The 26,097-nt window shown below is 32.4% G+C and overlaps 1 protein-coding gene across 2 annotated transcripts; it reads left to right on the plus strand.

Moving 5' to 3' along the window:
• The first annotated feature begins 39 nt into the window (after positions 1-39).
• Positions 40-25,572, plus strand: Atg3 (autophagy related 3). Of its 2 annotated transcripts, XM_027936042.3 has the most exons (12): positions 44-467; positions 3,197-3,238; positions 7,069-7,118; positions 9,826-9,896; positions 11,089-11,196; positions 14,651-14,700; positions 17,626-17,707; positions 21,747-21,781; positions 22,024-22,179; positions 23,305-23,432; positions 23,915-23,983; positions 25,300-25,572. In XM_027936042.3, exons 1-12 carry the CDS (start codon positions 396-398, stop codon positions 25,379-25,381), a joined length of 945 nt encoding a protein of 314 aa, XP_027791843.1. In that variant the 5' UTR covers positions 44-395; the 3' UTR covers positions 25,382-25,572. The 2 variants fall into 2 exon arrangements, with proteins under 2 accessions (XP_071471449.1, XP_027791843.1); XM_071615348.1 differs by lacking the exon at positions 22,024-22,179 and having other exon boundaries at positions 40-467.
• Positions 25,573-26,097: the final 525 nt, after the last annotated feature.

Raw genomic sequence — 26,097 nt, forward strand, 5'->3', positions numbered from 1 at the left:
GAGAGGAAGGGGAAGTCGGAAGGGGTGCGAGTGAGGCAAGGGGGGCCGGGGGAAAGACAGCTCCCGGGAGGGCCAGGGGTGCGTGTACCTTTGCTTCTCCCTGTAGCTCTCCGGTTGGCCCTACTTTGGTCGCTCGCAGCCAGGTGACAGCTGGGCCCGGCCGGCCGCGTGCTGCCTGGGGCGTGAGGAGCGCGCGCCCTGCCCTCTCGTGCGGCGCTCGTCGCCCCTCCCCCCCGTCCGTCCTGTCGCTTCCCGTCCAGTCTTGTCCCGTCCCTTCGGGTGCTGCCGTCTGGGTGCCTGTGCGAGTCGGAGGCATTGGGGACATCTTTTGACTTCCCGGCCCCTATCCCGGCTGCCCTCCCCATCGCGGGGCCGGCCGCTGTTCCGGCCCCAGGATGCAGAATGTGATTAACACGGTGAAGGGAAAGGCACTGGAAGTGGCTGAGTACCTGACCCCGGTCCTCAAGGTAAGCCGGGCGGGCTTGCCGGGGGCTGTCAGGCTCACGGTCAGCTCTGCAAGAACCGGGCGCCAGAGGAGACCCGTGTTATCCGACGGGGAACAGTGTAGGAAGGTGTAAGGGTGGGACGCAGAGAAGGGGGAGCCCCCATCCCTGGTCTCCCCTTACCGTTCGGTAGGGCTTTCTGGCTCCTCATTGATAAACTTGGAGCGACGCTCTGTGTGTGTGCTCGGGTCTCCACCCTTCACAACTCTGCTTCTGGTTTGTAGGGTTGGAAGGTGGTCGGCAGCTAGGACGATTTAACAATGTTAAATCCTAACATCGGAAGTTTAAAACATTTAACCAAGGATTTTGCTTATTTTGGTGGAATGAAATAAGTCTTGGTAGCAAAATGACATATGACACTCCCCCACCCTCAAGTTTCGGAGAAAGACTTTTTATAAGTATGAAATACGTAAATAGTGACTGAGGTTCCTATTCCTTAAGAGTTTAGAGGAACGAAGTGAAATTGGTAACATTAACATTGTACTTGAACTAAAGAGCAGAACTATGCTTTCCCACGTTTTAAAAATATCAGTAACTGGTTTTTAATCTTGGACTTTCAGTGATAATAAAGAGCAGCTTGACTCGCTTGAATATATAATTTTTAGTATATTGGCAAAATACAGCACTTACAAAGTAAAAATTGTAACACATTAGCTGTTACAGCAGTGACTGGATTGTTTCGTATTTTCAGAGATAAATTTCTAGAACTGCAGTCAAGTTTCTCTTATTCTGGGGTATCTTTATTTTTGCACTTTTTCTGAAAAGTGCATCGTGATACTAAATGACTGGCAAGTGCTCGCTTAGTTTTCTTTCATTTTGTTCTTTTATTAACTTTTGATTCGAATTTTACTAATCTTAGTGTGGGGATAAAATATTCTGATATAATAAGAGAAATGGTTGGCAGTTTTACTTCCTTTCCTTGACATAGAGAAATGTTAGATCTGTATGTTTTTTGTTTTTTTTTTTTTTACATACTTCCAAGACTCGTTTTGAAATGAGACCTTGTTGGGCCAAGTAAGAAAAAAGTCAGGTACAGTTAAATGGGATCCTAACTCTTGCTTTCATTTTGTTTGTTTACTGTGAAAGTCATTTTAGTTAATTAAGCTTTTTCAGTCAACTATTTAAAATTCAAAAATAATTTTGACATTGAATCAAATGTTTCTACCTCATCTTATATTATACTTTTTCAGAATAGCATGTTTACCTAGGTATACAGCATTTTAACAATCCACAGTGTTACAAATTTTTAGTTTCAATGAGAGATGAATCAAAGATCTCTTAAATATAAAAGTTATTTAATAGTCTGATTGTATTTTATTGAATTTATGACATAGATTGTTTTGAAGAATCATTTTACTTGTTTCTCAACTGGAAAGAAGTGTTAACCTGTTAGTATGTAAGGTGTATATTTTTACTATAAAGGAAAGCAGAATTATTACCCTCTCCTGTCACTCCTTTGCTCTTGGTTTACAGAGATAATCCTTAAAGTATCCTGTTAAATGAGGGAAGGAGAAAAAAGGGAAAATTCCTAAGAAAGAAATAATGAATTCTGCTAAACTTAAGAAAAAAAATCATGTTTTGTTTAGGGAACATACATACAGTAAAAACTTAAGTCCTGATAATGATTTTCAAGGCTGTACTTAATTGGTAGAAATTGCAATCTCAAGTACTACTCTGTCTCATGAGCACTTTTGCTTTAAGCCAACTTGACCTCTTTAGCACTCCATTGAACACAGTCCTGCTTCTAAGCTTTTGTATTTGCTCTTCTCTCAGCTTGAAATGCTCTCCCTCCAGATGGCTTTATGGTTTGTTCATTGACATAGGTGTTTAAGTTACTTATCTTTATTCTCTTATTTCAATTTTTTTGTTTGTTTGTTTTGGTGGTGCTGGATATTGAACCCAGGGTCTTGTGCATGCAAGACAAGCACTCTACCAACTGAGCTATGTTCTCATCCCTTATTTCAAACTTTCATGGCCCTCTCCCTACCACCTGGCAGATTCCTCTCTGCTTCATTTTTTTTAATAGTATGCTATTCATTATCATTTGACTTTTTTTTCCTCAACTAGAATTAAAATAGTTTTTGAGAGCAAAGATGAGTTTGGTCTATTTTATTCATACATACATACCATTTCCTGGCACAAAGTAGTTGGTAAATATTTGTTGAATGAGTAATGTTTATAAATGAATCTTTTCATTTTTTGTAGGCTACCACAAAATCTTACTTATAGCTTAAAATTTAGAAAAATTTAATAAATACCATACCTTACTTAGAGGAAAGAATATTGTTTTAATATCTTGGTGGAGATGAGAGTAATGGGAAATATTAAATGATTCCTACATTTGATTTCTAATATTACTTAGTTTAAATAAGATTTGTTAAGATTCTTAAACATCTTTGAGTCATTTTTATGGTGCTGTTAAATAAAGATATTTGTTCATTGCACAGAATCATTGTAAAGCTTCATGCTTATTTAAACCTTTGAATGTTTTTTCTTAGAATTGTGATCAAATTGTTTAAGTTTTCTACATTAGGCTTTTATATATCTTTGGTCAAGTACCAGTGACATACACGATATGCACAGTGTATAATTTTTTGAATGTACTCCATTGCGTAGAAGAATTCATTGCCCCTGCAACATTTTGTAATTGAAATTGAAAGATATTATTATATTATTGTTTTTGCTTTCTTTAGGAATCAAAATTTAAGGAAACGGGTGTAATCACCCCAGAAGAGGTAAGTGTTTGAGATATTTTAAAATCTTTATTTTCTAAAATTGTATTAAACTGGATTTTTTGCTTTGTGAGAGAACATCTTGAACTTTTTGATTTCACTACAGTTAGATTTTGGTGATTTATGGGAATTTCTGCTTCCTATAGAAGAGAATATGTAACTTCCTTCTCAGTTTGCAACTTTTCCTATTTCTCTGTAGTTCCTCTTTATATAGAAATGAAGGTGTTTGAGGGAATGGGAAAGATTCCTATGGTCACACCCTTTATTCATATTTATTATTGTATTGAGCTTTACAGTGGGCTCGTAGGGTTGCTGTGTCAGGCTCTGTCTATACCAAATGTGAATTTTTATAGCTTTCTGTCTGGAAACTTTACTCATTGCTAAAATTTTCTCTTAATATTCAGAATTAATGTATTGTTACCTACTAGGCGCTCATTTAGTTTACCTTTTCTACTAAACAAGTAATGTTGAAACTACTTGGTACTGGAACTAACAGCTATGTGATAGGTCAGTTGTATTTTATTGAACTTTAAACATAGAATTATGTTTTGAAGAATCATTTCACTTATTGACCAAATCTGTATGACAAGAGTTCTCTTTCATTATGTATTTTATCCCTAGAAAAGTTAAGTATATACTGAGCTAAAAGCCCTTTTTGGTTCCAGCTTTGTATCAGATTTATTTTGTTTTTTAAGTAAAAGGCAAGGGATTTATTTAAGTTTGATCTTGAACTCACTGTAAACACTGTTCATTGGCAATCTATATTCATTATTTTAAAAGAAATGTTTTGAAATAAGTCATATTACATGATGGGACCACTGTTGCAGCTATACATTCCAGGTCCTCAGGCCAGAGAATTAATTGATCTATCAGTTTTCATTATGATGGCATCTTCCTAGTCCCAAATCCTTCTGAGATTTAAGAATGGTTTCTTAAACTGATCTTTTATCTAAAACTGCCTTTAATTTTAATGAAGACACATGGTAGAATGAAAAAAAAAAAAGCCTAGAAGACCTACTTTTTAGACCCATTTCTCCAATTTCTACTTATTTTGGCACATCACTTAAGCTATCTAAGTCCAGGCCTCATGTTTCCTCATCTGTAAGAGGAAGAGCTTGAGCTAGACATTCTCTGAAGAATTTATTCTACCTTAGGCTTCATGAGTTTAATACCTTGAATACCCCCCCAAAAAACAAATAAAAGTTATGATCAAAAGGCTAACATTTTCTTGCCAACCAGAATTATAATGTAGACATGGCTCTTTAAGTATCTGAAATCAAGAGCAGAGATGAGCATTTGTTGTTCTTGCTCTCTCAGGCTTTATCTTGACTACATGAAGATGACTAATTATTAGTGGATGTTAGAGATGCAATCTATGGTTGTTGAATAGAATTAAGCTTAAGATAGGGATTCATCCTAAAATGAGTAGCTGTTATACTTGATACCATGAAAAAAGTTAGTTGTTTTTTTCTTAAAAAATAATCAAGACAAAACTACCCAACTTGGGTACCATCCACGTAATGTTGGGTTGGGATAGAGCACAATTACAGGATTTGAGTTAGTTTAAAATGACACTGGAGAAGGAAAATGGGAAGACAGTATTTGCTTTGAGTAAATACTGTATACAAAATTCATTTGTTTTTCCTGTTTCTGGGCTTCTTACTGTCAGTCTCCAACTATCGTTTTGTTTTCATTGAGAGGTGTAAAAGTATTTGTGTTTAAAAAGAGGGACAGCCAGTGTCTAACATGATATTGTCTGGGAAAAAAATAATGTTGGATGTGTGTAATGACTTGATTAAATTAGAATTCTATTAATAAAGGGTAGGTTGAGGAATAAAATTGCTCACCAAAATGTAAATATTGGTTCTATCATATTGAAGTTATTCTTTATTATCTAGTGACAAATAGAAAATATTTAATCAGAAAGAGAAAGGTACAGCAAACGGTTGATAATTTGAAATTTGACTATATTTTACACGTTATTTCATTTGAAAATGCAAAGCAAGTAATAATGGCCATTGCCAATGAGTGTAACTGCACACGTGCTAATTATTCGTATAATTCTGTGTTCTTCAAAATAGTTTTCCTTACTTTCTAGTGTTTGATTTTTTTTTTTTTAAATTAATGGATACCAGTAGAGTGACCCAGGAATAAAATTAGTCTTGTGACTTCAAGGCAATATAATTAAAGAATTTTTATTTTTAATTACTTAATTTAACTTCCATTTTGTTAAATTATTACTTTTTAAAAATGTATGAATTATTTATTTCTGGAATTTTCCATTTACTATTTTCAGACTACATTGCACTATGGGTAACAGGAACCGTACAAAAGAATACTGTGGATAAAAGGGGTAAATTTTTACTTTTGCTGCTGATAACCACAGAACTAAAGTAGCATTTGTTCCAGTGACCCCAAAATGCTTGATTTAAGAACAAAACTATTGTTTTCATTTTGGTTTTTGTCTTTACTTAACTAGTTTAAATAATAAAAAGATTATATGAAATGAAGGAAAAGAAACACTTAGAAATTTCCTATGGGAATATAGTTGATATATCTTGATGATATGTCATCTTAAAATAGGTTATTCTCAAAATTTTTACTTGATAGGAGTTTTACTCTCAAAAGAGTATTTTATATAGATATACTTTCTCAGGGAAGCAAGCATTAGAAGACTAAATATATTGTGATTTTTTTTGGCTGTTTAATAAACCCATAAACAATGCAATATTTTAAGTTAGAGCTGTTGTGAAATAGAAGCAATTGGGAAAGTATGTGCATATATTGCTTGAGTTTGGACACTGTAGTTATGCTTCTTCCGTTTTCTGCTCAAAAATAAGTGGATTACTGTCCTTTAGTAAAATCACCTTAAGTGATTTTATGAACTGGAAATTTTCAAAAGTTTCAGTTATTTCTTAGTCTTTTTTTTTTTCTGAAGGAAATAAAATGCACATAGTGTTCAACCTGCTGTAAAGCCTAAGGATTAGAATTTCATTTCTTAGTTTTTTAATGTGTTTTCAGTGTAAGTTCAATAATTTTTAACTTTTCCCCTGTTGTTTGGCACTACATTTTTGTTATTAATGATTTCTTAAAGAGTATGATGAAGTTTTCAAAATTGGTCGTTACTTACATTTTTAAAAATATCATAAAGAGAGTGCTAGGGGTGTAGTTCAGTGATAAGAATGCTTCCCTAGCATACATACAAAGCCCTGGGTTCAATCCCTAGCATTGAAAAAGAAAAACAGAGAAAAGGAAAGGGACAAGAACAAAGAAATTAAGGTTATTAAAAAAAAAAAAAAAGCCACATAGAGTACCACTGATTGAATCCTTAGTACTACAATAAATAAGTAATTATGTACATATACACCCATATATACATGTATATTTACATATACAGAAATATTAGTTATATAAATAAAAGAAGCATACACTGTGATGTAAGAGTAGTATTACATCTGATACCTGTACCTATTTAGTTATTTTTTCAAAGGTTTACACTGAGTTTTTCAGTCATTACCAAGAATCTCTATATTTTATTAATCAATATTAATAATCAGGGCTGGGATTATGGCTCAGTGGTAGAGTGCTTGCCTGGCATGTGTAAGGCACTGAGTTAAACTCTAAGAACCGCATATAAATAAACAAAATAAAGTACAGTAATAATAGTCAAAAATAAGTGTTGGAGCAGATAGAGCAGGTTTGGTGCTTTTTACACCTTAATTGATTGACAGGTATCAAGGTTACCCAGAGTGATCAGTCTGGTATTTTGCAACCCCACATTTAGTGATGTTCCATTTTTCTTTTTCCCTCTTTCATATTCCTTCCAAATCAAGTTTGTGGCAGCTGGAGATCACTTAGTACACCACTGTCCAACATGGCAATGGTAAGTAATCTTAAGTGTAAAATAGAAAACTAGAAAAAGAATGACTTCAGAATTATGGCAGTTTGCAAAATAGATTAATGTCTGGAAATTAGAATAACAAGCATAACCTACTTCCTGTAGATTTTTTTCAAACAATATCCCAGTGATAGTCAAAGTAAAATGAAGGAAGAAAATGGTGTTGTACCTTTTTATTTTGCTCCATTAACATAAAAGATGGACATATTGGAGATTTATCTGTTTACCTTCTTTACTAGTATTCCCTTTGTAGTGTCTGTGTCTAATTTTGTGGTTCTTTAAAAAATAATGTTCAGGTATTTAATAAATTTAATTAGTTTCTTTATTCAATTTAACAAATGTTTATTGAATATTTTTTATGACAGCAAATACAAATATTTGGTATCCTTTTATGTTTTAAGTATGAACATTTTTATTAAGGTTGAAAAGTATGTGCCCTCTTTACAAATTGCCAAAGTTAAAAAAGTTTCATTATACTAATTAAGATCTTGACTATAAATCTACTTATGATAGACTTAAAGCTTTTATTTTCTTTATTAACTCATAATTAATAAAGTAATTAAATACAACATATACTTTGAAATATTCTGAAAAATAACAAAGTTTTAAAGCAAATGAAGTTTCATTACTTTCAAGTACTAATTAAAGGTTACAGTTTATAGAAAAAGAGATCCCAATACTAGCAGATGTATTTATTCAGTTTAGAATTGTTTGGAATTAAATCATCTTGTGTGAATGTAGCTGTTTCAATTTATTGTGATTTTTTTTCTTAGTAAATTTTTTTTTAATTTGTAGCTGAAAGATACAAATTTGGTTGGGGACAGTGGTTCTAGAATTAACAAGGTTTTAATTGACAATGTTTTTTTCTTAATTTCTAAAGAACTTAAATAGTTTAAGTACTTTAAGCTGGTTTTATTCTCCTTTATATTTACCATGTACCTGAAACACTGGTTGTTGCTTTTTCTCAGTTTTTATATTTTAGGGCATTGTTTTTTATGTATCAAAAAAAAGCCAAAATATCATCAGCTATATCTATTTTTATGTCTTTCTTTTATACTTGTATCTCTGTTCCATATTTAAGAAAATTAAATTCATATCATAGAAGTTCTTTGATTCAAGAAAGTTATGGGTTTTTTTTCCCTTATATTCTAAGCTTTTTGTGAAAAGTAGGTTCTGGTCTATAATTTAATATATTTCAATACAAATAGATATAAAATATTAATGTTTCTTTTGTGAAGATATGACATTCATTTTCTATATTGAAATTTCTTTATTGTAAACTTTAATTGTCTAAGTTTAACTATCTGATTGGTAGCATTGTGATAGGGGTTTGTATATAAGGACAAGATCTTCTAGTAGTAGATCTATTTTATGAATAGGGGTTAATAGAGTTCTAGTTTATGAATTATGATTGTTGAAATAATTTTTTGTAACTTAGAACACAATTATATTCCACCCAGTGTCCATGCTTCTGACTGAATTGCTGGGGCCAAAGGAATAATCTTAAATCATTGATAGAAACAGATTATTTCTATGTCAGTACTTGTCATGTGCTCAAGTGCTATCATGAACTTTTTTTAACTTTTTCCTTCATAACCTTAGGCATTGTCATCATATTGTTAAAATTTGACAACTGAGATTAGTTGAAAGAAGAGATGTTAAATGTATTAGGGCATTTCCTAGTTTTATCTTGTGCTCCAGACTATGGCTCGAAATTTCTGCAGAAGCTTAAAAAGGCAGTCAAACTCCCAAGTTTGTGTTCTTACATTTGTGAAGAAAACATGTGCCATCTCGGTTCTGGCTAAGCCTAGTAGATAGCCCACAAATTCTTGATGAGAAATGTCAGAATAGCTTAAAAAAAAAAAAAAAAAAAAAAGTTACAATTGGTTCTGACCCACAGAAAAAATAATTTAAGAGTAGAAATCCTGGAGTTGCTTGGCTTGATCTTGATCCTCTTTCTTTACACCTTCTGGTTTTGTGACTGTGGGCAACCTGACCCCTTTAAGCTTTAGTTTACCTGCCTATAAAATGGCATATTAGCTACGTCTTAATATTAGCTATGTCTTAGAATTATGAAAATTAATTAATAATAGTGTATGTTTGAGTTCTAACATCCAATAAAAGAAACTTTTTAAAGCATTATTGTTCTCAATATTATCATCTTGTGATTCAAAGCCATCTTTTCTTAGTTCCAATTTTAATACAGTGGTAGGAACAGGGATCTTGCCAACCACCTACTTTATTATGTAATGACATGCAGCTTTTTTCTTCCTTCTTTTCTTTCTTTCTTTCTTTGTTTCTGTCTTTTCTTGATTCTCAAGATGAACTACAATTTGGATTGATAATGTGAAAGATTATTCAATGAAATACAGCTCCCTGAGAGCAGCATTTTCTTTTTGCTTAGAGGCGAGATATAATGGTTGCTTGATAGTTCTATTATCTTACAGTTTTTGTCAAATATTTAATCCAAATTCTCTGAAGTCTGTCTGCATCTCTTAGTATATTTCATTTATATTATTGTTATGCTTTTCTGTGTCCTGACACAATCAGTTAAATACATTTTTCCCCAATCAATCCTAAAACAATTCCCATAGTAGTGTGGATTCTATAGTTTTGAGATTTACTTTTATATCTCTGTTCCATATTTGATAAAATATATTTTGTATTTTGGTGCTTTTCACTATTTTTAAAGGGCTACAGGGGAAGAATTGAAAGTGAAGGCATACCTACCAACAGGCAAACAATTTTTGGTAACCAAAAATGGTAAGAATTATGTTGTATACATTGGTAAACTTTGCACAGTTATATTAAAAACAACAGTTGACACTTACCAGATTTCTAATTTATTCCTAAAACTGATCTAAAAACTTTTTCAGACAGAAATGAGGAAATTTTATGAAGCTCTAAATTTTCTATTCTTGGAATCATTTTTCTTAGTTGATTTTTGTCTCCTCTTCCTTTTTGTTATTTATTTTTGCCAAAAAAGAAAAAAATTTGGTTGTCAAGATATGGAGGAAGAGGGTCCTAAGAAAAGTTGGATTTCTTCTAATTGGATATTTAACTGATACTGCCTACCTTTGATGTTTAAAAGTTCAAAGCTAAATATTTTATCTTCCATGTGCTATTGAAGGATTGCTTATAGGCAAAAAAAAAAAAAAATGTTTTGAAGCAGATATCTTATTTATGAAGTTAAAATAGCACTAAAAGTTTATGATAGTCTTTAAATAATCACATAACAATATATTGATTTTCATTCTAACTTATCCCATATGGAAAAGGAAAAATAATATGTAAAAAAACAGTATTTTTTTATTCCCTTCAGTATATTTACTTTTAGAATTTATTATTTATATTCTGGTTAAGTAAATCAGGAGATTCATAGCAATTTGTTTACCCTACATCATGTTCTTACCTTTCAATTTTAAGGCTTATGAGTAAAAATACTTATTAATTGACACATTTGCTTTGTGAAAAACTGGTCACCAATATTGTATAAGGGGGTAAAATTTAGCAGTTTGTTTAATTTTAAACTGTTTTATCCATTAGAATAACTAGAACTTAAATATGAATTCTGACATGTGGTATTGCCATGTTCTGAGAGTAAAGCCATTACTTCAAGGTTATTGTTGGATTAGCCTGAAATTGAACAGTGCCATCTAACTTCAGCCTACAGTTCTTTACCATTATGGTAAAGAAATATGTAGAACACTCCCACCAGAGCCTTTCTACTTGTCTTCTGACAAAGTCATTCAGGGAAAAATTAATGTGGTCAAATAATTAGTTATATGTCTATGGGCTGAATGTAATTCTTAACCACTTTCATTTGAAGTGAAATATATTCACTTAATAATTTTATAGCATAAGTAAATATAATGGAATAAGCATTCTCTTCTTTTTAACAGATTTGTGGTTAACGGATTGTGTACTAGTAACTGTGTTTCCCTTTTTTTTATAGTGCCATGCTATAAGCGGTGCAAACAGATGGAATATTCAGATGAATTGGAAGCTATCATTGAAGAAGATGATGGTGATGGGGGATGGGTAGATACATATCACAACACAGGTAAAAAGAGAATAGAATGACATATATTTAAATTTTATTAAACTTTTCAAAATCCTTCATTGTAACAGTTTTCATAAGAAAAAGAGGTATTGTCCCAGTAGACTTTTACCTAAAAGAAGTAGGAGGACATATTATGGGGGAAAAGAGTTTAAAAAAAAAAAAAAAGAATCCTTGGAGTATATTAAATTTCTTTAGTGCCTGCTGTTTCAGTTGCAATTTGAAATATCCATGTTATTTTTGTTATTTCTAAGTTATAGGCAAAAATAAAACCATTCAAAAATACTAAAACTTTGCTATAGAAAATCTCTTATTTACATGTTGTTGCATTATTGGATTATGAGCTCCTTTATGTCAGGAACTCTTCTATACTCATACTGATTTATTACTTACATGCAGAGAACTAGCATCTTGAAGAAATTTAAGTGTGAGCTTCATGAGGGATTCATTGTTGAATCCTCAGTATCTATGTTAGTGTCTAACATAGAAGTTGTTCAATAAGTATTTGTTAATTGAATTATAGGGATTTTTAAGTGCATGTTTGCGTGTTATTTGAAACACTGAATAAACTTTATTATTACAAATTTAAAAAATTCTATTTTGCCGCTGTGTTTATGTATCTTTAAAAAATACATATTATTATGTGCTGCTGTAGCTACTGCTTATTACTTAGTTTTAATAAAGAAAATGTGTTCTAAGTTTAAGTGCATGATCTAAAACCAAGTTTTCTCTCCCTGAATCCTAGAGACAAATAGGTTTATCCTACAGCTGTGTTTCTCAGCCTCAACACTATTAACACAATTGACATTTAGCCCTGGATAATTTTTTGTTGTAGCCTTTCTCGTGCATTATAGAATGTTTAATAGTATCTTTGTCCTCTGCCTACTCGATGCCAGTAGCATCCCCCAGTTACAACACAAAATACCTCCAGACATTGCTACATCTTTCATGATTAGCAAATTGTTGCTCTTAATTGTGATTTATTGCAATAGACAATAGACTAAGTCTCTGTACAAGTAAAAGTACCACCTTAGAGGTCAATTTCTCCTCTACTCTAAATGAAGAACACTGCCATCTGTTTTCTTATGAAAATATAGGCACAAATCCAGGACTTGAACTTCTCAAACTGAAACTTGTTTGCTGCTTAATGAGTTGAGTGATGTTATGTCAAAGCTTAGAGGAAATAACCGATTCAGCAGCTTTTTTTTTAATATTTACTTTTTAGTTATAGGTGGACACAATATCTTTATTTTTATGTGGTGCTGAGGTCGAACCCATGCTAGACAAGCGCTCTTCCGCTAAGTCAACAACCCCAGCCCTCAGCAGCTTTTTATAATAATTTTTTTAAATGGTCCTCTTTTTCCCCCCACCAATTAATGCTATTAGACTTCTTTTTTTCCTGACCTTTACAAAATCTTCTAATTGTTTTACTTTAATTTTCTCATGACTGGAAGATGTAGTCAGTCCATTGTTATTAAATTGCCTATTGACTGACTAGAACAGTTGGTTATAAAGCACTGTTTCTGAAGTCAACATAATGGGTTACTCTATTTTTTAGTTGTATTCTATTTCATATTCATTATTGCAAACTCCAGGGGTGTATTTACAGTATCATTTGTCTCAGAGATAAGTTGGTGTCAGTATGATTGGAGAAACAAAAATCTTTAGAAATTCAACAGGTAAAAAATAGTGCTGTAGTGATAGAGAACAGGCAGTGTCATTTTTTGCATGTGAAAAATAACACAGTATTTTATTTCTGTTAATGTAAATCCTAATTATTTATGAGATGTAAAACTTTAGAATATTCAGTGGATCATTTTGTAATGTCAATTTGATATGTTAAGATTTGGGTTTTACATATCATTTAAGATATAGAGTATAAGATGGATTCTATATAATACTATGAATATTTAAGGTAAATACCATTTATGGATCTCTAACTGGTGCCCATCCAATAACTACTATAAAGAGAGCTGTTGTTTTACCTTTCAAACTTCAACTGTTACACTGATTCTTTTTTTTTTTTTTTAGTTGTAGTTGGACACAATGTTTTTATTTTTTTTTATTAGTTGCTCAAGACAATACAATGATCTTGATATATCATACATTTGATTCAAATAGGGTATGAATTCTCATTTTTCCATGTGTACAGATTGCAGGATCACATTGGTTATACATCCATGTGTATACATACAGCAGTCCTAGTGTCAGTTGTATTCTGCTGCCCTCCCTATCCCCACTCCCCTCCCTTCCCCTCCCATCACCTCTCTACCCATTCTACTGTGACACTTATCTCTTTCTCTTTTTTTTTTTCTTCCCTTCCCCCTCACACCATCCTATATGTATTTTGTGTAACCATGAGGGTCTCCTTCCATCTTCCGTGCAATTCCCCTTCTCCCTCCCATTCCCTCCCACCTCTTTTCCTTGTTCTGTGGTAATATTCTTCTCATGCTCTTCCTCCCTAATCTGTTTTGAGTCACCTCCTTTATATCAGAGAAGACATTAGGCATTTGTTTTTTAGGGATTGGCTAAATGACATCTTCTGTTTGTGAAAGTGAGTATATTAAACAGATGTATTAAAGTTTTAGAGGATGAATGCTTATTAGGAGCTAAGCATATATTGTATTTAAGATATTTTTTTCCCTGTAGTATCTTTAACTACTCTTGTCTTAATTAATTGTCTATCCTTGTTAAACAGTCTGATTAAGAATGTTGACAGGTATTTTGAACTAGAAATATTATTTAGCTGACTAGATATATTGCCACCTGCTTAATACTTCCAATGAGACAAAGGAGGTTCTGAGGAATTTGCTTTGTGAGGTGCAATGGAGAATCATTGAACCAAATGTCAACTCATATGTATTTTAAGCCCAGCTTCTTCATAACTGTGAGACTCAAGCAGGGCATTTTGCCTCTCCAGTGACTTCATTTCTGCATAAGGAGAAATTATTATTATAATTGCTTTAGAAGCTAGTGTTTAGAAGAATTAAATAGAATGTGTAAACACTTGGCAAAGCAGTAAGCCATATGTAAATGTAAAATGGTATTATCAAATATTCTAAGTTTCTGAACCAAATAGCATATTTTAAATATTTGAAGTAAATAGCATATTAATATAGCCATACCTAGTTGAGAAAATTTGGATACAGGTTTAATCAAAATGTAAATGTGAGTACTGTAATCTCTTAATAGTTTCACTTTCTTAGAATGTATTGTGATAAACTAAGTGAGGAATAGTAAATTAAGGATGAGAAGGATAAGTCATGGAGAACATTAAATTAGTTTATATTTTTAGTTTGAGTTAGCATCTTTGGGATTATATTTGTATTTATCTCTTTACTTCAGATCAGTTATGAGAATTTAGATAATTTTAAGTGTTTTTATGTTGCTTTATTCAAATAAATGTGATGTTTACAGTTTAATTTTAGTTACTCTTTTTCTGCTGAATTGTAAACAGGTATTGCAGGAATAACTGAAGCAGTTAAGGAGATTACATTGGAAAACAAGGTACTGGTTCGTTAATATTTCTAAAATCAGTGACCTAGTTATTTGCATATGTAATATGTCTATATCTATATATCTATGTTGAAATCATTCATCTTTCTTATCCACACTTACCATTATCAAACTCATTTAAATTCCAATTATTTCCCCCCCCCCCCTCTCATTTTCTGCATCAGCATATACTAGAACACTACTGCTTCTTTATACTTCCCTTACTTTTCTTTCTTTCTGTTTCTTTTTTTATTTTTGCAGTGCAGGGGATCAAACCCAAGGCCTGATCTCATGCATACTAGGAAAAAGCTCTGCCACTGAGCCACAATACAACCCTCCCTTATTTTTCTTGTAGTATGGCTTAAAAACCATTCTGGGGCTTTGGGTTGTAACTCAGTGGTAGAGCCCTTACTCAGCATGTGCCAGGCCCTGGGTACAATTGCTAGCACCATTAATTAAAAAAAAAGAAGAAGAAGAAAATGCAAGAAAAAACATTTTTAAGATCGTTACTACTACTACAAACTACTACTACTACTACTACTGCTACTATTTTTCATTAATTGGAAAGACTTAAGGTAGTTGAAGTGATTTTGTTTTTAAGTATATTCAGTACTAGATGCTAATGGTATCTTAATATTTAAACTTTGTACTCTAAATGTTACATAAGTAATTATTCTCTGTTTTCTTAAATTACTGACAATGTGGGGTTTTTTTGGCTTTCATTTTTGAAAATTTAAATGTATACTTCAGCTTAGCATCACCAAAAATCATGATATTTTGAATGACTAGAAGCTAAGTTAGTTAATTTTTATTATATGATTTATTTGGGGGGAGGATAAAATATATAATTGGGTAGAATTATCCTGCTTGTAAGTTTTCATTTAATTCAAGTTGCATATATTATATTGGCTTTCCATTTCTTGGAATCATTGAAATTGTTTTCAGATTTTTATATAGTCATTTAAAATTATATAAAAAATACAAAATGTCCTCACTTTGATCTTTTCTTAATTATTTCTTTTAATCACCAAGTCTCTTGGAGGATAGACTATTTGGATGGAATAATTGTGTCCCTATTGTTCTTAGGAACATTCCCTAAAACAGTTACTAATTTAAGATATTCTTTGTATTTTTGTCATTTCCTCTTTGGAAATTTTTAATTGCAGCTTAACAGAAGTATAAGAAAGTAAAATAACTTCTGTTTTTCAGTTTTATACTAGGGATTAAGGTTTGATTTATTGACCTGAGGTTTCATCCTTTTGAATTTTTATTTTTTGGAAAAGTTTGATTGAGGAGCAATCACGCAAATGGTTTTGCTGCTTCAGATGACTTTATTTGCTCTATTAGTATGTATGCTTCAAATTTAAATAAGTGGCAGAGCAATGTGGAGAGTTTTTTTTTTTTGATAGATTTATGGTAATTCAAAAATTTTTAATAAATAATGGTTATTGTGATGCTTGGCATCCCACTAAACATCATTATGTGATGCTAAAGAATGAATGCTCATAATTGAAAACTGGTATATATCTTTCACATCATTTTTTAATTAACACTATATAGAATTTATATTATTTTAAAAATAACAGTCCTAAGAATATTTGACATTTAGACCGAAGTATTAATTTTGTTTTTTGTTTAGATAATTGGCCCTGAAGATTGAACCTAGGGCCTCACATATGCTGAGCTCATGCTCCTTCACTGAACTACTCCTCTAAGCCCTAAGAATAACCTTGGTTCTTGATTTTTTTTTTTTAACTTTGTTCTTCTATATCAAGTATGACTATTACCAGCATGATTAAAATTTTTCTTAATAATAAGTTTGTTAGATAATAGCTCATTTAATAACTATCCAGTAAATATAATCTATTTACTTTTATTTACATTTTGAGTATAATTAGGGTGCATTTGATTTAAATTTCTAGAGGTAAATAAAACTCTTCTAAATGTAGCCTAAATGAAACTAGATGTCTATTCACTTACTTTTATCAATTTCATATTTTTAGAATATTAGTTTTGTGTATATTATGCATACCACTGGTTAGCATTATTGTTTCATAAGAGACATTACAGTTAAGATATTCAATGGAAATCTTATGTGTTATATAACTAAAGTTTGATAATTTTGGATTAATTCAGCAATTTTGGATTTATTAACAAATGAGAAATAGTGGGGTTTCTTGTTTTTTTTGTTGCTAGGAATTGAGCCCCATGGATGTTTTAATCACTGAGCCACATCCCTAGCCTGTTTTATTTTTCATTTAGCAGGGTCTTGCTAAGTTGCTTAGGACCTCACTAAATTGCTGAGGCTGGCCTTGAACTTAAAAATCCTCCTGCCTCATCCTCCCCAGTTGCTGGGAGGCTATGCCACCATACTCAGCTAGAATATAAAAGTGTTTGATTTATAAAATATTTTAGCTTATAAATGTGTTGTGATTTACAAATTTTTCTTCTTTATACAATTTAACAAAATTTTTAAGTGATTTTCTCATACTAATAATTGGTTAACTAAAAAAATTATTTCATTGGGAGTTCAACTGTCAGCTGTTTTTAAAATAATATCTTATTTGACTCTTGGTGTTCCCAAAATACCTTTGAATATTATTCAGTCACAACACCTAGTACATTACTTTCAATGATTGACTTATGGATTTGTCATCTCCACCCGTGGTGTTTTCAATTTCTTGAGAATAAGAACTGCTTTGTCTTTCTTATTTTCACAGTGGTTAGTTACCACTGTGCTAGTATGATTGTTCAATGTTTGAACTAATGAACTTATTTAGGTAACTTTAAATAAAATTAACTTTGAATGGGGGTATAACTCAGTGGTAGAACACTTGCCTAGCATGGTTGAGGTTCTTGGTTTGATCCCCAGCACTGCAAAATAAATAAATAAATAAACAAACAAACAAAAAAAAACAAATGTAATTAATTTCAAAGGACAGTATAAAACTCCAAGATTGCTCAGTGCTTTGTGAAGAGGAAGAAGAGGAAGATGAAGGAGAAGCTGCAGACATGGAAGGTATTTGTGCTCTAGATTTGCTTTAATCATACTAAAATACTGATTCTACAATATTTATAATTTCTTTGGATTAAGAATTTTATACTCTAAGCTGTGTCTCCTTCTGGAGATGGCCCACATTTTCACTTGAATGTGAGTTCCTTGTTTTACTCCAGAAGCTTCTCACTGTCCAGATGGCTGGCATTTTCTCTTAAATATGTATTTTTTTATACTCTACCCTCAAAGACATCTCTCCCCTAAGATAGCCCACATTTTTCCTTGAAATGTAATGTGATTTTACATAAATATGTGACTTTAAAAAAAAATTTCTATCCCTTTGAATTTTAAGTTTTGACATTTAGCAGCCCAGGGAATATTTTGTTTAAATTTCATCAATATAAAACTTCCTTTGATCTTAGACTCTTACATAGTCTTGACAGCATTATTTCTGCTGGAATAAATGTCAAGTCATAAATCTTTAATGCTGGATGTAGCTGCAAAATACTAGTTTTTAAAAATTGGTTCAGAGCAACTTTGTATTTTGTTTCTCCTTTGTTGTTGTTGTTGTTTTGGTACTAGGGATTGAACCTATAGGTGACTAAGCACTGAGTCACATCTCCATCTCATTTTTTTTTTTTTTTTTTTTTAATTTTGAGAAAGGGTCTCACTGAGTTGCTTAGATCTTCACTAAGTTGCTGAGGCTGGCTTTGAACTTGGCAGTCCTCCTGCTGCAGCCTCCTGAGCTGCTAGAATTACAAGCATGCGCCACCACACCCGTCCTATTTCTCCTTTTTAATAGCATCTTTTAATTAAAACATTAAGATAGTGATTTTTTTTTTTTTTTTTTTTCTGAGTAGGGGATCTTGCTATGTTGCCTGGGCTTGTCTTGAACTCCTGGGCTCAAAGGATCCTCCTGCCTCAGCCACCTGAGTATTGAGAACTCCAGGTGTGTGCCACCAGGCCTGGCAAAATAGGAATTCTTACTGAAGCCTTTTTGGCCACACACAATGCCCTCACAGTTCCTTAAAATTCTGAAATGTCCTCTTGGGGTTACCAGTTAAGAATCATTGCATTAGAGAATCACTGTTACAAGAGATGCATTAAAAGTTAGAAAAAGGAAGAATATGAAAAAGGGGGGAGGCAGGCATTGAAGTCTATAAGGCAGCTACATCCCCAAAATACATAAAATTTAGTTAGTTGTATATTGTAACATGTAAAAATAGAAGATGGTGTCAGAGTTGAAACACCATAAAGGCAAGTAGTTTTTACTGAACTATAAGTACTTTTCGGGTTTTTTTCCCAAATTGCTTTCAAGTATTCATAAAAATCTAGCTGGGTATCTGTTCCTAAATTTTCGTGCAATTCTGTTCCTTATTTCTACACCAAACTATTGTCCCTGAAATCCATGAGTTTGGTCACAGAAACCTCATATAAAATTTCTATGCTCTGTGGACTCCCATATTTAAACAACTTCAACCTAGATCTCACAACTTCAAACTGTTTGGTGGTTTTTATTTCCAGTTGGATGTCTCACAGCTGATAAAAACTGAACTTACCCTTTTCTTGCACAATTACTTTTTCTAGGTTCAGTTTCTGTCCAGTCTAGGATGGGGTTGCGGTGGTAGAGAGGAAACCACTGTTTTTAAAGTACAAGTTATGGGACTCCCTTAAATATTTGACAGCCTTTTAGTATTGTTTATTACATTTTCCTTAGATAGAGTTAAAGAACTACTAATGTGGAATTTTGCTCCTAAACAATATTGATGGTATGAATATAAAAAGTAATTTTTACTCATTTAGTCAACAAATGTTTATTGAGCAATATAGTATCTGTGTATTAGGGATGGTTCTTGGTGCTGCAGAAAAACAATAGACATGATCTCTTTAAACTTGAGTGTCTGGAACGATTCTAATCGGGGGATATGAAAATAGTTAAAATACATAATGTGTTAGATTTATATCAGTGATAAGGAGAAAAATGAGGAAAGGGCATAAGTTTTTTGGGGGGCAACTTTTTTAAGTAAATTGTTCAAGGAAAACCCTATTGAAAGTATGCCATTTGAGTAAAATGTGGTAGGAAGTGAGTAAACAATCTATTTTGTTATCTGGGAAAGAGTGCAAAAGCCCTGAGGTAATAATATGTGTGACTTACAATATTTCATATAATATTGTAAGGAATTTTCTCTGTCCAGAGAGAGAAGAGTAGTAAAGAGTGGACTCAGGGAGATACAGGCCCAGATTGTGCAGGGTCCTAACTAAGACTAAGACAAGCAGCCATTTTTCTAACAATTTAATATTTTAACAGAATCACTGTAACTGCAATAAGAACATGTTGAAGGGGAAAAGAGACAACAATTAGGATGTATTTTGATAATCTTGGCAATAAATAATAATGTTTTGGACTACGGTTATAATATTGGTAGTGATAAGAAACAATAGAATTCTGGACATATTTTGAGGGTAGGGCCAAAGGGATTTGCTACTAGATTGAGCATGGGATATAAAAGGCAGAGTAGTCAAGTATGACTCCATGGTCTTTGACTTGAGTGTCTGGAAAGATTCCATTGACTGAGGGTGGCTGGCAGGGGTGGGGATTCAGAATGATTAGCTTTGGAGAGGGAGTATCAGTTTTAGACATGTGATACTTAGGGTGCCCATTAATCATCCAGTAGAATCATAAACAGTTATATATCCATGTTTAAAGAAATACATGTGGGATTCATCAGTATTTGAAGCCATCAAGACTAATAAATTCATCACTGGAGTAAACGTGGGTAGAGAAGAGACAAGATCTAAGAATTGAGCTGTTAGTTACTGCCCTACTATTGTATTTGTATCCAGAATTTCTAATTGCAGCCTCAAATATCATTTGTGATATATGAAGAACGTATTAAAAGAGCAGCCAGTGAGGTGTGAGGAAAGCCAAGAAAATATTATATCTTAAGAACCAAGGAAAGAAAGTGTTCCAAGGAGGAGAGAATAAATCATGTCAGATATTCCTAAGAGGTCAACATTCAACGTTACTATTGAATGTAGAAAAGTGGAAATCACTGATAATATAATGAGCATATTTTATGTAGTTATAGTCATCCCCCCTTATCTGTCATTTTGCTTTCTTGTTGTTTAAGTTATCCAAGGTTAGCTGCAGTCTGAAAATATTAATGAAAATTCCAGAAATAGAAGTCATAAGTTTTAAATTGCATGCCATTCTTAGTAATGTGATGAAATCTCATGCCGTCCCACTGTGTTCCATCCTTGACAAGAATTATCCATTTGTTTAATGTATCCATGTTTCTTGCCATTTAGTCACTTAGTAGCCATCTCATTTATCAAATCAACTGTTGCAGTATCACCTTACTTGTGCTCAGGTGACCCTTATAAAAAATGATCCCAAAACACAAAAGTAGCGATGCTGGCAATTCAGATATCAAAGACAAGTTGTAGAATGTGTTCTCTAAGTGAAAAAGTGGAGGTTCTTGACAGTAATGATAGAAAAAAAAAAAAATCTTATACCGAGGTTGCAAAGACCTAGAGTAAGAATCTCTCCGTGAAATTGTGAAAAACAAAAAAGTTCCTCTTAGTTAGGCTGATGCTCCTCAGACTGCAGAAGTTAAAGCCACATGCGTGATACCTGCTTGAGACAGAGGAGGTATCAAATTACAGAGTTTAATACTGTCTAGTTTCAGGCATCCACTGAGATTCTTGAAGCATATCACCTTCACATAAGAGGGAAGGGGTTGCTGTATACAATGGCCTTTACCAAGGAGTCACCAAGATCCCTTCAGTATTATTATGCCAGTTGATATTTCTAATAGACTGCAGCACAGACCAGGCCTTGAATATGCTGACTTTTTCTGAGCTTTTGTCATGCAAGGTATCTGCTGGTTTGGAAATACAGAATTAACTCATTTATATTGCTTCATTATCTTCAGTTAAAAACAAGCAAACCCCAGTTTTTGAGTGATATTCTGAAGTAATATTTAATATATAATATGTATAAATATATATAAACAAAATTTAATGAATCTTGAACTTGATTCTTCTTTTATTTTTATAACAGAATACGAAGAGAGTGGATTATTGGAAACAGATGAGGTTTGTAAATTGTTTTCTCAGTTAATTTTTAAAGAGTATACTTGAGGATTAATAGTATTGTTAATGACATATTACTCTTTCAAAGAAATTTTTAAATATTTATAACACGAAATTTTATCCATGAATTTTAAGTTCATTTACTTTTAAGGAAAAAACAATATAGAATGGAAAAAATAGATTTTTCTAGAATGTCACATTCATACTAATATAATGGCTGTCAATTTTTCTCTATTATGTGCCAGGCTACCCTAGACACAAGGAAAATAGTAGAAGCTTGTAAAGCTAAAACTGATGCTGGAGGTGAAGATGCTATTTTGCAAACCAGAACTTATGACCTGTACATCACTTATGATAAATATTACCAGACACCACGATTATGGTTGTTTGGCTATGATGAGGTAAAAATAAAGAAAAATATATTTCAGTATAAATATTTTAAGTTGTTGGGTTTAATTCCTTAGTTAAGTACTTGGTTATATGATCTTTTAAATTTTAGAAATCATTTATTTTACAGTTTTATGGTTGATATTGAACTTTTTTATTTTGAATAAACTGAATTATTCAATGTGACACTAATGCTAATTAAGCACAAATGATCTGTTATAAGGGTATTTCTTTGCCTCTAAGCTTATCTCTTCAAAATGTGAGGGAAATTCAACTGGGTATATTTTCTTAACTTTTGTTTGGGATTACATCTGTTGGATGTTTAAGCATTTGCAAACTGATCATGTCACATGAATTTGTCCTTAAGACCATTTAAATTCATGTGCTTAATGGAATTAAATGAAAGAGTAATTAATGTAAAATTAACTTTTTGTTGTTGCTTTTTTGGTATTGGGGATTGAACCCAGGGTCACTTTACCACTGAACTGCATCCCCAGTCAGTCGTCCTTTATTTTTTTGAGACAGGGTCTCTTATTTGCTGAGATTGGCTTCAAATTTCCCATCCTCTGTCCTCAGCCTCCTAAGTCACTGGGATTACAGGTGTGCACCACCATGCCTGGCTCAACTTGTTTAACCTATTATTCCTATGATTGTAAATAGGAAACAAGAAAATAAAACAATAGCCCTGAGAAATGAATTGAATTTTAAAATGTTTTGGCAGCCACATTCTTGCCTTTTATATATATATATATATATATATATATATATATTTTTTTTTTTTTTTTTTTTTTTACTTGTAATTGGATATAATATCTTTAGTTTATTTTTATGTGGTGCTGAGGATTGAACCCAGGGCCTTGCACATGCTAGGCGAGCGCTCTACCCCTGAGCCACAACCCCAGCCTCCATACTTGCCTTTTTATGGAATCTTTTCGGCATTAGGTGGTGACTGATATTGGGTAGCCTGGATATGTAGGCTCCTTTTCTGCTCCCTGCCTTGATCTAAATGTTGTAAACTTTACCCCAATTCTAAATAATCTGCAATTCTAAATTGTAGTTAAAGTTAGATGGGAGAATAAGTATATTAAAGATATGAAAGCTTTTAAAGAGTACTTTCAAAGCATTTTTTACGATTTCAGCAACGGCAGCCTTTAACAGTTGAGCACATGTATGAAGACATCAGTCAAGATCATGTGAAGAAAACAGTGACCATTGAAAATCACCCTCATCTCCCACCACCTCCCATGTGTTCTGTTCACCCATGCAGGTCTGTATATAGAGAGAGTGTATGTATATTTCATAGGATTATTATTTTGGAACCTATAAATATAGAAAAAGAAAAATTCATAAGTAAATAAACTTTTCAGAATCTTTAGAAATATTCTTGCACTTAAATATGTGAAAGAAAGGAAGAAAACCTCTTGTTTAATACATTAAGAACTTTTTTGTTCTGTTAAAGTATTTACATATAGAAGAGATCTTTGTGGTCTTCCTCTTTGTAGCTTGGAAGATCTGTTTTGAACTCAAAATTACTTATCATTATGATTTGCGTTATTGACAGTGCATCTTTCTATGAATGTGTAGTATAAAATTGAACCCAACACTCTAGTGAAGATTAAAGGGGGGAATATTTTATGACTATTACATGTTAAAAAATTCACCAACAACAGGTTTCTTTACAAATGGATGTGTGTTTTTCCTGTTTTCATCTATTTCATCTACACTAATAAGATTTGCTTTTGCTTTCAGGCATGCTGAAGTGATGAAGAAAATCATTGAAACTGTTGCAGAAGGAGGGGGAGAGCTTGGCGTTCATATGTATCCTTTCGTGCATATGATTGATGGCAAAATGTGTTGTAGGATTTTTTTTTTTTTTTTTCATTTTTGGGAAATTTAGTGACAAAAACCTTTATGACTTGGTACTTATAACTTGTTTTGGCTCCTCATGTCTGAAAGTCCTAATGGGAGTCTAATTTATTTAGGGCATATTATATTGTGATACACCATATTCGTTGGGTAGAACATGTCCCTGTGCATTGGTTAGCTTTGCCTTGTTACACAGGTAACCTGCTAATTTAGAATAACATAAATATCTTTTCTTTAAATGCATTTCCAATGTACCATGTAACATGTTACCAAAATATGCTTTCCCATCATGTAAGAGTAAAGTTAGGTTGTATCAATTTGAAGTCTCCCTGAAGCAAAGAATTCAATTTTAAAACAATTTGGTTAATTAAAAATTGAAGTACAAGAAGTGCTTTAGATATTTAAAAAAAATACTATTTTCTTTTTCTCCAGTGAAAATTATCTATCTAGTATTTTACTGTGGTTCTCTGGAGTTGCCAAGAGCATTAAATGAAAGTCAGTTTCCAGTACATAGTTGGATTCTGAGATACGTGTATCTATAGTCATAGAAATATTCAGATTCAACAATTTAGATGCCATATAGCTTGAATTAGTTTGTTTTTGGGTTGCTGTTTAAGTGATTAGTTCAGAGCACTCAGTGTTAGATGTAGACTGAGGGGTCATGAGTATCATGAAGTGCAGATTACTTTAAATGTTGATAATAAAGCTTAAGTCCCTCAGAGAAACTTGGGGCATATCTGACATTGAAATAAACCAAGAACTTTCTTGTTACATATAATTTTCTCATTCATCTCTATATTGGAGGCTAGGTAGCAACTTGGAATACTCTGTGTAATTCGTTACAGAGTCATTATTTCTCCAGTAAACCTTAACTCACAGTGCTTTCCAGTGCAATATAACATTTTTTTAAAAAAATTGCAAGATTTCATTAAATATAGATCAATATAGAAGTTCTAGCAAATTTATAAGCTATAAAAGGATAAAGAAAATGAATAAATTTTATACTTATTTAAACATGGGTAACTTTGTCCTTATTTTTATATCAAAGGGACCTATATGAACTTCTATGCATTAAGAAGTTTAAATTCAAATATTGGAATAGTAGTCAGGCAGTCTTAAAGTTCTATGATTAATTATCTTTAATGAAATTGAAAAAGACTTTGTCATTTTTTCTAAGGAATTATTGCTTAATAAAATGGATAATTACAATATGGATTTAAAACATAAACCATTTACAAGTCTTATTTTCCTTAGCTAAAGGCCTTCAGGTATCTTCTAATTTTTTTGAAATTTGTACAAGCTGTCATTCCAACAATAGAATATGACTACACAAGACACTTCACAATGTAATGAAGAGAACATAGAATCTATTCCAAATTATTGGTTCTGATTTTTAAATAATTAACACATAGGTGTGACCATTGACCATATTCACCAATATGTATAATTTCTCTAATAAAGGGACTTATATGTTTATGCATTAAATAAAAAAATGTTCCACTACCAGCCTTACTTGTTTAATAAAAATGTGTGTAAAGAGACAGTTTTTCTCAGTTCTTATCAAAAGGTCAGAGGATTTCCCCTCAATAACAGCTCTTTAAGTGAAGATGTGTCTAATTAGAATCATGGCAGTATTTTGGGTTCATATTTATTAGAAAGGCATTAAAGCTATAATAATGTCAAAGCTATTACTAAAAAATATTGCCTGCTGGACTGTCTTTCCTTCTACTCTTCATTATTGTTCCTTTTGTTTTCCTTCTCAGCAATCATCTATCTGCTAATAGTATTTATAAAGCACTTACTATATGCCAGAAAATACACTTAGTACAATTACACATCTTGTTTCCTGATTATAGGAGTTCAGAACAACACTTAAAGCCCAAGAGTAGAGTCCAGGCCCTTTCACACTTCCTTTTTTTACATTCTCTTTATATCCTTGCGTTGTCATCCTGGAGTGCTAATTTTTCCCCTCAAGAAACTTTTTTTTTTTTCCTTATCTTTCAAGAATATTCTCCTCACCTTTAATGCCTCTTTATTTTCCTTTCTTTTCCAATTGTTGTTCAATT

This window comes from Marmota flaviventris, chromosome 8, assembly GCF_047511675.1.
Source record: "Marmota flaviventris isolate mMarFla1 chromosome 8, mMarFla1.hap1, whole genome shotgun sequence".
NCBI lineage: Eukaryota > Metazoa > Chordata > Mammalia > Rodentia > Sciuridae > Marmota > Marmota flaviventris.